The sequence below is a fragment of the Cynara cardunculus genome (assembly GCF_001531365.2).
Source record: "Cynara cardunculus var. scolymus isolate 2C chromosome LG 13, CcrdV1, whole genome shotgun sequence".
In the NCBI taxonomy this organism is placed as follows: domain Eukaryota; kingdom Viridiplantae; phylum Streptophyta; class Magnoliopsida; order Asterales; family Asteraceae; genus Cynara; species Cynara cardunculus.
Window position 1 is genome coordinate 13,675,423 of NC_037540.1, and position 11,762 is coordinate 13,687,184.

The 11,762-nt window shown below is 36.7% G+C and overlaps 1 protein-coding gene across 1 annotated transcript; it reads right to left on the reverse strand.

Moving 5' to 3' along the window:
* Nucleotides 1-5,965: 5,965 nt before the first annotated feature.
* LOC112525801 (AT-hook motif nuclear-localized protein 14-like) lies at nucleotides 5,966-11,587 on the reverse strand. The gene is made up of 6 exons (XM_025136074.1): nucleotides 11,168-11,587; nucleotides 10,503-10,555; nucleotides 8,889-9,020; nucleotides 7,799-7,954; nucleotides 7,129-7,384; nucleotides 5,966-6,283 (listed from the first exon to the last, which is right to left on the reverse strand). Exons 1-6 carry the CDS (start codon nucleotides 11,556-11,558, stop codon nucleotides 6,219-6,221), a joined length of 1,053 nt encoding a protein of 350 aa, XP_024991842.1. The 5' UTR covers nucleotides 11,559-11,587; the 3' UTR covers nucleotides 5,966-6,218.
* Between the last annotated feature and the right edge of the window lie 175 nt (nucleotides 11,588-11,762).

The window sequence follows — 11,762 nt, forward strand, 5'->3', positions numbered from 1 at the left end:
TGTTGTTCAACCTGTGGAGCAAGTGATTTTGTCAATAAGAGGAATACAAATGGCTAATTTGGTACTTACTGTATCTGATTTCCCTGTGAAAAGATCTAAAAGCGAGAATATCTAATTTAAACAGTTGGTATGGTACATACAATATACCTCAAACTAAAACTAACATTAAAGGACCCATGAAGGTATGAGTACCAAGATCTATTTAATTTGTTTTGCAGGTTTATCATGTGTAGTGCTGAAATCAAATATTCAAACACATGATAAGTCTGATGCTTAGTTTGAAAGGGAGTATATAGATAATTGTGCGGTATTAGCTTTTGAACAACTCAGTTCGGAACCCGTGCTTTACTGATTTTAGGGAGCATACTGATATTGATATAATCAATATTCCAGGGGGAGTAAGTTGTTACTTGATATGTGTGAGATTAAAGGAATACTGGCAATTCTATGAAGTTATGACCAATGAAAGGGGGATCCTAGGAGAATACTATCTCCCAGACTGCAAAAAATACTGCAATGTGAGGATCTTGAGGTCATTTTTCTCTTTGGTCCTTCAAATCCCAACCAAGAGTGACCTTGGATTGGCTGAGTACGCGCCTCTCCCAACATGGGAAGAGCTAGTCGGATTCTTGAAGATGCTAGCGTACAACCACCAAATCAAGTACCCATCACAGTTCAGGCGCCAGTTCCTGTCGCCAATGTTGGAACGTTATGTTCACTTTGGTGAACCGTTACCTAACCGGCAAGAGAGGGAGCATGGACATGTGCTCCACCAACATCTTGCAACTGCTGTATGGGATCTTCTTCGACCTGCCTCTGGACTATTCGTTCATCGTCTACACAGAATTCAAGGCGGCTGTGACCAAGAAGAACCTGGACGTCTCAAAGGGTAAAAAATCCTCCTAGTTCTACTCTTCCCACGTTTTTAGGCCTTCTCCTAAGGCCTAGCGTAGAAGAGCAAAATGTTTAGTGCTCTACACACCCAATGGCCAAAGTCCACATCCTCTCCAAGTAAAGACCTACTCTGCACAAGGACGACTACCTTGCAGAGAGGCCACTTCCCAAGAAGTTGATAGATTACATCAAGACAAGGGAGGTGAGGAGAGCTTATAGATGTGTACGCGAGTCACTAGAACCAGTGACTCGAACCCCGACACACATAGGAGAATCCACAGAGGGAGGAGAGGCAAAATAAGACGTGGAGGGAGAGAGTGAGAGGGAGAGGCAGAGGGAAGTTGAGAGGCTGGAGAGAGAGAAAATGGAATAAGAAAAGAAGCAAAAACAGAAGGAGTTGAAAAAGAGACAGAGGGAAGAGAAGAAAAGAGAGGAAGAACTAGCCAAAAAGACTAAGTTAGAAAAGATACAAAGGGAGAAGGATGAATAGGAGAGAAAAGCAAGAGAGGAGAAAGCAAGAAGGGAGAAAGAGGAAAAAGAAAGAAAGAGGAGGGAACATGCTCTGCGTTTTCAACAAGAACAGAGCTCAAGTTCTAACGCAGAGAGCTCTAAAGACGAGAGAGAAGAACAAGGAGAGATCTCTGACTCTAAGAGCTCTGGTGGTGAAGAGGGAGATGAGGGCGGCGATACTATGGTCGAGGGGGAGCCAGAGCAAGAGAGGGTTAGGAGTAGGCACATATACTTTCTAAGCCCAACTCCAGTGCTAACACATCTTCCAACTCAGTTGGTTGAGCAACAAGAGTCATTAAAACAGAGGTTCAAGCCTTGAACCTTAACCAGCCAAGCCAGCCAGAGGTCGTATCTGCATCTGGCTATAATAGACAAAGGGAACCCACATCTCATGGTTCATCCTCTCAAAATGATGAATCATTTGAAACAACAAGTGGCATGTCTCCCCATGCCACGCTACCTTCCCAAACAGAGGAATTTGTTTCCTCTGCACTAACTTTATCCCTACTTTGTTCAGAGTAAGGATTAGGTGCACATGGCTTTGAGACCCTCGACAGGTCTCAAAGTCCACTCATAAAGGACCTTCCATCAGACTCTGAATCTAGTGGAAGAGTGCCTCTTGATAGAACAACCGTAGTATCCTCACCACGTGCAGATATACAAGGATCGGCTGGAAATCTTTCCTTGTCCAACATACAACAAGACATGAATGAAGGTGTCCTTGGAACAAGGACCAACTCTGGCCCACGTGTTGAGCCAAAGGTACCCCTACAACATACGTCACGAGGGATGAGTTCCAATCCTTCGCCACCTCTACAATGTGCTCCTTGGAAGAGCTAAAACTTAACATGGCCCGTGCAAAGCCATCAACCTCTGCACCTGCTCTAGATGAAGTTCGATCATCCATTGCAGTATTGAGAGCTGAGTCATTGACAAATGCTTACCTTGGAATTAACGGAAAAACACAATGAAGCCCTGCAAAGGGTCATCCATCATATACAGAGGAAGGACGCACATCCAAGGCCAGCACCTACAAATGAGCAAGGGCTCATTCCTCTTAGCGCCCATATATGAACTTGAGTTTAAATGTTTATCTGAACTTAATCTTTATGTTTTTAAATGCAAAATTCTAATCACTTGTTTGAGTTTTTGGGTTGTATCATCAAGGGGGAGCTCATCCTCATCATTTCATATATGATCTGTTATTTTTATCAGGTATATCTTTCTTAACTTTCTATGAATATGCATTGAAGAAGAACAACATCTTTGTATATAAAATGTTCTCTTAAATGTTCAAACCACTTCCTTGAACTTAATTGTTTTTCATTTCTAAGAAGTGCGATTTTAAATGTTTTTTTATTGTTATTTTTTTTTGGAACAAGTACCATTTCTGAACAGGTATTTCTTTGAGACTATACTTCTGTATTCTCTCTTCGTACATATTTCCAATACTTGATTAAGCAATTCTTCAAAATGTTATTATTAAGTCTTTAAAATGAAAACTCATTTTCGGTGATAATACACTCGTTAGTACTCAACTTTGCTTTCTGAGTTGATTTTGAGATTAATTCTTTGATTGATACATTTTTCAATACTTTGATTCTTTATCTGTAAACTTGTTCTTACATATATTCGTTCATTTCTCCCTATATTTTCATGAATAATCTGTTTTATATATCACTCCTTACTATTTGATCATGTGATTAATTGCTACATTTTTTTTGATCAATTTTCATCTGATCAAATGTGCATCATTGCAATATTATTCTTGATCATTCTTTTGTGATCATGAGCTTACATTGTAATATTATGAGGGACTGAGAGCTTAACAGAAATACATCTATGGACTGTCAGAACCGACAACCCTATCGAAGAGGACATCCATATCTGAGTGAACTTAAATGTAAAATGAGTTTGTATGCAGAGCTTAAAATGCAAATGAGAGGGGTAGCTAATGTGAGCTAAAAGAATTGATGAGAGTTCTGACCAGGATAAAAAGATTAAAAGAATCTTGATCTATCCACTATAATCCGGGCAAACCACATAATCTATTAGTTATCAACTCTTTAGAGACTAATACTAAGAAAAGATAAAGCACATGCCAACTCTTATTAAAAACCCCATTAGCTACTCATTTATCTCTCAAAAGACAAGTGTTTCATTAACACTTGGGGCACGCAGCTCATTATCTATCGGTTTTTCATTTGGAGAAAAAAAAGAGGGATATATGTCCCCCTTCAAGTCTTATTGATCACATTTGAGTCTGATAAATTTGTGTAGTCCACACTGTTTATTTTTTTGAGCTTAAATTGAAGCATTCGTTGCTTTATCATTTCTATACTGCACAAATTTTACAGAATATCTGTTATTCTGTCATAACATTCATAGATACGTTTCTTAAAGCTATCAATGATTGAATGGAAGTCCTAGTGAGATGAATATAAAAAAGTTTCATATACGAAGTACATTCGTTGTACTGATTATATTTGTTATATTCACAAGCCAATCTTTCCGTAAGATTGAAAACAAATTCATAAGTTGAATCTGGTTCTTTCCTTCACCTTCATAATCTGAAAAGATTATATAAGAGAATTTACAAAGATTTGTTTAATTTTCTATGAATTGACGACATTACTGAAAAATCATTCATTTCGGTTTATGATGTAAATGCTCCTCATTTTCATCATAAGGGGGAGTATTCTTAAAAATGAATGCATATTTTCTGAGTCATTTATGAAGATCGGGGAAGATATTCATGATTGAAAGGAGTCGATAGATAATTGTTGATAATCGCTGAAGACTATTGTGCTGCAATGTTCAAGGGGCAGTGAATGTGAAGATCATTTCTGTAAAAAGTTTACCTGTTCTTTAAAGGGGGAGAACATTCAAGCGCTGAAAAGTATATCTTACCAAAGGGGGAGATTGTTTGAAGATTATTAAAGATGAAGATTGCTAAAGCTTTGAAGAGCAAATCTTGAAGTTTTAGAGTTTTGAAGATCATTGTCAAAAGATATGAAGATGTTGTTGTTTTGGACTTGAATCCAAAGGGGGAGATTGTTGGAACAAAAATATTGTATTCAAGTCCCGGTGCTAAAAATGTTTTTAAGTGCTTTATAATTGTTTAGTTGTTTGTTTTTCCTTGTTTAGTAAGTTGTTTGACTTTCTGGCTTTAGGGGTTGCTATTGGTAGTTTTGTTAGTAGTTTGTTAGAAACAGTCTGGTAGAATTCGTATCTTTTGACAGATTCACATTTGAGAGAGTTTGAGAGAGATCATTGTATCAAGAACCTGTATTCAAAGTTTATGCAATACAATCAAGCCAACTGATTCAATTCAACTTACTGTTCTTGATCTTTGTGTGTGAATTAATTGATTGTTAGACTTGAAATCTGGGATCACAATTTGAATATGACAATCATTCCCTATATTAAAGTAATTACATTTTTTATCATTATCGCTGACACTTTGTTTCGATATGGATCCGAGTGGTTAATGGGTCGTTAACAAAATTCGTAAGTCAAAGGCATTTTAGTATTTTATTGTCTATTTATTTTTCTTTCAAGAAACTAAGCAAAAATATTATTATTTTTATACTTTATCATAATATATGGACAAAATAAAATCAGAACTATAAAAAAATTGAGAACTGTAGAAACCACTAATTATATGTTGTCACATTGTAAAATAATACATGCAAATGTACAGTGTTGTTTCACAATATGAAAAAAATTAAAAGAAGCAGACATTAAAAAATCATATTGTTGTATTTTCACATGCATTTTTTACAGTGTGAAACAACACATGCACATGAAAATTGGTTCTCAATCTTTTGTGGTTCTGATTTGATTAGTCATATATACATATATATATATATATATATATATATAGAGAGAGAGAGAGAGAGAGAGAGATATCAAACGAAAACAAGGTCAAAATAAGAAAACACGAAAACGACCAAATCACATGTGATTTTGCACTGAAATCACATGTGACTACGAAACATGGTCAATGCAAGAGGTGACTGGGTGAGTTGATCCACAACCTCATGTCACGACCAAAGCTGATGTGATTTTACACGTCATTGTAGTGTAAAATCACATGTGATTTGATCGTTCTCGTATTCACTTATTTGGTCATCGTTTTCATTTGAAGCCGATTATGTATATATATATATATATATATACACACACACACATACATATTACAAACACCCAAACAAGAGAAGCTCCATCTTTCCTAACGATTCCCACACCGATCTCTTTCCCAACGACTCCTCCAGCTATCCAAACAAGTGTCCTATAAAAAGATGTGTTTAAATGACACCTTTCAAAAATGTGCTAGAAAAGAGCTAATAGAACATCTTGTTTAAAAAATATCCTAAAAAGCTGTAAGACGCCCAACAACGTCATACAAACTTATTACAACACTTTTAGATGGAACACACAAATGTTTGATTCTACAAACTTAAATCCTATAAAGTAATCTATTATAACACTATTAACCTTATTTTGTTATAGTATGCATGGACACCAAGATCCATATAAACCAAACCAAACCAAACCAACCAATAAATCAGCACTAACATTTCTCCAGTTTATAATAAATCATGTTGCAAACTTTTTACAAAAGGGTGAAAGGAATATATGTTAATCCAATAATTTAACAAACTATAGCAAATGCAAATCAAAACATTGGAGTCCTTTTCAAAGGGGGTTATGTTGCTGGTTAACTAACTGTACAGTGGTTCAGGATTTGTGTTGCAACTCCCCCCAAATTCAAACAAAATGCCTGTTAAAACACAACCATTCTTGAAATCTCAACCTTGAAAACGATCGTAATCCCCATTCTTCGGAGAATGATTTGCTCCATGATTCAATCTTCCTGCAAAAACCAAATATCCAATATGTATAAACACATTCTTGGCTTTGCCAAAACACGTACTACGAAAGACTGGTTAGGCAACTTTCTTGAGGAACGGTATGTTAGGCCCCCATTTTAGAGACATCACCCTGTTAAGGACCAACTGTCCAAACCAAACAAAACAAGCCTAGTATATGCCACCCAAAAGGGAGGGATGAAATGTATGCAGAACTGACCTCCACCCTGAAGAGTAGAGCACACGAGAAGTTGTTTCCTTGAAGACTACCGGCTTGAGCATAGTGTGCAAAAAACGGATAAAGATAATTTTTGCAGAAAAAGAACATTTGAAGAAGAACTAGAAAACAAGAAAGACCGTTATAATTTGAAAACGAGTTAGATTAAACAACCAAAATCAAACAGACAAGTCGAAAACCTGACTAAGGTAGGAAGGGCTACACGCCCCTAGTCTAACCTAGGATTCAGGGGTCCTTATCTCTATAATCATTGGGCTATGTTTGGCAAACTAGCTGATAAGACTTTATCTATTAATTGTTGGCTAATAAGCTACCTGTTAGATGATAAACTAGTCATGTTGGTAAAATGACCTAAAACGACAAGTTGAAAAATTAATTAGATTAATACAGGCGCATAATTGGAAAAAGAAGTTGAAAAAATTCCCTCGAGCTAATTAATACACTACTTGAAGTAGCTTACAAAGCTTACCATATTGCGTTTTTTTAGTAAACTCAAAAAATAAACTAGCTTATGGTTGCTAAACGTGGCTTTAGTGCAAGCACTTGCTAACAGCGAGTTCTAAGCTTGAGTCCTTTTCAGTAAACTTTACAACAAAAGACAACAAAATATACCTGAGAAGTTGAAACCAGGAGCGCTTCTTGAATCGTTGTTATTCCTCCAGTCAGTTGTCACGGGCATGCCGCCATTTGGGATCATAAATGGATACCCGTGACTATTTTGATGATTACCATCATTGCCAACCATGGAAGTTCTTGCAAAAGATTCAGGTGCTGATGGGAACCCCAAACTTGATGGCCCAACAGAAGCATCATCTTTTGTAAACATAGCAGCGTTCTTACCACTGATAACAAATGCACCAAGGATTACCTGCAAAACAAACCTAATATAAGTATAAAAAACAACTTCTTTTAATTCTAGTACTTGTTACTCCTTCCATCCCATGAATTGCAACGTTTGACCATGCAATTGTTTTGAAAATGTTTGACAATTTCTCAAATGTCTATAATACCTTTGGGCATAAGATAATCGTGCTTACTAAAACAAATAAGCTTACAACGGGCAAATAAGTCATTGTAAATTGAAAACTTTCCACAATAAGATAAATCCAAAATGGAAACTATTGCAATCTCTGATACTTGTGACTTTGGGAACTTGCCATTTGACCTTAAAAGTATATAACTCTCTTTCAAGAACACGGGAATCATCATTATTATTGGAAGAGGAATGATAATCCCAAATTCCTTTGAATCCTCGAACTCACACGTTAAAGGGAAATGTTACCTGCACGGGCCCTGCAGCTATCAGTGGTCCGTCAACTCCGCCTCCTATGATTTGGCCGTCATTACTAGACAGACAGATACTTAAGCCACCGCTGCTGCTGCTTCTGAAATCGGAACGTACAAAAGATCCACATAGTGATAGTATGTCAAAACGCCCCTGAGATAAGACATGCAATGAAACAATAAGTTGTAGGCTGCAGCAGTCCTATCTAGAGGTAACATTCACACTCACACACACACACACACACCCACAAGTAAAAGCAATGAACTTCTGAAGAATATATACAATGTGTGTGCATATAGATACATGTATGTATATGTGTATAGGAATACATACATACATATATATATATGTAACACTAAATTAACTTCTGGAGAAATCTCGACGCTTCACATTACCAACCCATTTGAGCTTTACATCTTAGAAGCAGTTCATGTCTTCATGGAAGAACAGCCACTCTACTCCTTGAGGTAGAAGTCAGGTATGCATGCATCCCCACCCCCACACCCCACCTCCAGATGGGATATATTGGGCTTGTTTGGTTCGGTTTATCATTGAAGTGGTTCTGTAGCGTCAGTCCAAGTGTCCAACCACAGTTTTTTGACCTTGCACAACAATCTTTGGTCATATTCTCGCCCTTGCCATAGTAAAGCATAATGTTGTATTCATTTACACTATTTTCCTCCATTCTCGAGCTTATCTTCACAACAACCTTTATTTTTCCTCCCATCACTTAGTCAGAAGTTCTTTCCTTTTTTTTTTCTTTCTGTAGTGGAGATAGTCGCACGTAAACCACAAAAAATAATTTATCCAAGAACTTTTTCCGATTTGAGGTTGACATTAAGGGTAAGTAAGGGTGGGATTTACTGGGTTAGTTCGGTTTGGTTTATTAAGGGTAAGAGAATATGATGATGCTGCCATTTTCCCTTTTCTTTTTTCTTACGATTTTGCTACTGACTATTTTTCTATGTATGCGATCATCTGTTCTTTTTCCTCTAATAAAAAGAATCCGACATTATCCCGTCAACTAATGTTCTGAAAACCATGCACAGCATTTGAATTTCTTGAAAGTATTTTGAATAGTTTTTACCTCGTAAGTAATGTTACCCCCAGATGTGGCTGGCTGGCGTAGAGTTGCGTTAGAGATCACACCAGATGCTGAGATGATACATATCTCTTGCTTGCTTTGTTGCATGAATGACATTATTGTGTGGTTAATATCCTAAAAATTCAACCAAAATCACAAAAATCGCATATATGATTTAGAGTAGAACGTGTTCAAATAGATATAGCAAAACATCACCAAGCAAGAAAGCGTTTTAAACCCGAAATGTTATTTCAGGCATTTCTTGTAATCCTTACCATACTAAAAAACACGAATCATGCTTTGGGCCACAAATTATTTTCTTCGGTTGAAGAAGAATACACAAGAAGTTGTACAATGAAACTTTTATATGGGAAAATCATGAAATCAGATGGTTATTTTCAGATTTAATTGATAAATTTGGGAGTTCTCACCCAAGCAAGAAAAAAGGGATTTTTTTTCATAAACAAGATTACATTTGAAACAACAAAGAACATTTTACTTTTAGATCAATGTACCAGAAATGATCCTTTATGGTTCAAATACTTTTCATTGTGTATATAAGATGGAAAACATACTTATCAAGCTTATGAGGAAGTAAGATAATCTTGTGGCCTGAAAATAATCTATAACGATTACAAAAGGGCAAATTGATAATTTTAGCTTGAAATTTGCTTAGAAATGAATTGTAGCAACTAATACAAGACGCCACAATAGTGTTGGGGTCCCACATCGGCTAAACACGGACCATCAAACTTGTATATATTTAGGAACCTCCCTTCTCTCTATAACGGATGTTATAAAAAGATATTCAAAGGGGTTCCAAATATCCTAACATGGTATCAGAGTCACTCTTTCACCTCCATTCTTAGGGGCACCATCTAGCCTCCATTTGAGCGGGTCTGTTGGAGTCCCACATCACTAGACACAGACCATCTAATCAAACTTGTATATCCGTAGGAACCTCCCCTCCCAACGAAAGCATTATTATTTCATGGAAACCTGCTGATAAGGTTCATCTTGTTCTCAATATAGGGCATAATAGGGAACTGAAATGGTTGTAAGGGCAAGACTTATTATGCAATTAGGAAGTGCCAAAAAGTCACATTTTTGGGTGACTAAAACATTATTCAGATTCATTAACAAGTTTATAACAATTGACTTTGACAACACAAGTATCCTACCCAAACCATATACAATCATATAGAAGTTATATGTTCATTGGATCCAGACTGACAAGGCATCCCAAGCCTCCACAACCCCCTCCCCCAAAAACAATAAAACCCAAGCACCTAAATCATCATTTATTGATTAATGAGACATTTTCAACACTGAAGTGTATGAAAACTGAAATACACCAATGACTAATTACACCAAATCAAGAAACAATGTGATAAATCACTGCAACAAAGAAATATTTTGGTAGTCTGACTCTGCTAATTGTTGGATTTGTATTAAGATGATCCTACGGATAGATTTTGCGAGCCAAAAGCCCAATCACTTACAGCCATACTCATCATACTTAAGCAGATTAACATATTGCAAAACATCGACAAAGATATAATATATAATTGAAATTGGAACTAAATACATGAGTATGAGGATATTCATACATCATACCTCTCCAGCAGTGACAGTGATGATATAAGGCGTGAAACCTTGCCCAGCATTCCCTGAATAAACAGATTGAATACCAAGTGAATCTCAGAGTCATACACCAGTCACCCAATATTTTACTAAAACAAAAACAATATAAATTAAAAAGGACGAATTCGGAATCAATGCATACAACACCAGGATTGAGTTATAAATGGACAAACAAGATTTATAAAAACCCCAGATGATACTTTTACTGAAATAACCTCTACAACCTGCTATAGGAATTTCAAGTTGATAGAATACCAGATGGCTAATGTTATTCATGATCTCTGTTCTAAATAATTCAACTACAAAAACAGAAGTGCAAAACTACTTGATCCCTGAACTAAACATGAGCAAATATTTGAAATCTTTCCTTTCTTTTTCCATAAATATGATAGTGTATCCCTTACTTCAATGTAATTGAACTCACATTTTTGGGGATTTGAGACTAGAATTCCAAATAAATCAATTCAAAGTATAATAAATAAATAAGAATGAAGAACACCAATGTGGTTAATTGCTATTTGGCTTTTTAGGAAAGTTGCCCTCTTCTTATGCAGTAAGCTGCTGTTAATGGGCATGTAACCGTTTAATGCATTGAAAAACATTCAAAGGGGTACAGAAAAATTGAAAGAAAACCCAACCAGCAGAAGATTTCTTGGAAGAAGAAGAGGAGGCCCCAACAGCGTTAGATACATCATTTTTACTTGAAGAAGACAAGGGTGGAACAATTGCAGACGGAGAAGACAAGGAGGAGAGTCTCTTGGCCGCCGCCGCTTGTTCCGGCGTGCTATACTTTCTGGGTCTCCCTCTCTTCCTCCGGACGCCGGTCGGAGAAGAGACGGCAGATGGGACAGAGTTGCGAGGATATAGCATTTGAGGGGGACCAGTATCGGTGATGGTATTTGGTAGTATTGCATTTGTGGTGGCTGCCGGAGGTTGTGATGGCGGTTGTTGGTGGTGAGAGTAGCGCTGTGGTGGCGGTGGTTGTTGGTGGTGGTAGTAAGAACCTACACCAGGGTCACCAGGTTCCATTACAAGATATTTTTTTTTTTTGATTTTTTTATTCCGATTTTAATTTTTTAAAGATTTCGATTTTATATTTTTTTGGAACCGCTAATCATGTGGACGATTGGTGTTGACTCCTGCCCTCTTCATCCTCAAATCGGATAGGGCTAAAAAAGTCCAATCATATGATACCAAAAAATAAAGGGAAAACATAAATATCTGTAAAGATAT

What these genes read in the sequence shown, in the direction of transcription:
- LOC112525801 (XM_025136074.1), bottom strand. Translation starts at nt 11,558, where the DNA reads ATGGAACCTGGTGACCCTGGTGTAGGTTCTTACTACCACCACCAACAA. An exon ending in TCACTGTCACTGCTGGAGAG is followed by an intron (nt 9,021 to 10,502) that starts GTATGATGTATG and finishes TTGAATTTTTAG; the next exon opens with GATATTAACCACACAATAAT. An exon ending in TCCTGGTTTCAACTTCTCAG is followed by an intron (nt 6,284 to 7,128) that starts GTATATTTTGTT and finishes TGGTTTTTGCAG; the next exon opens with GAAGATTGAATCATGGAGCA.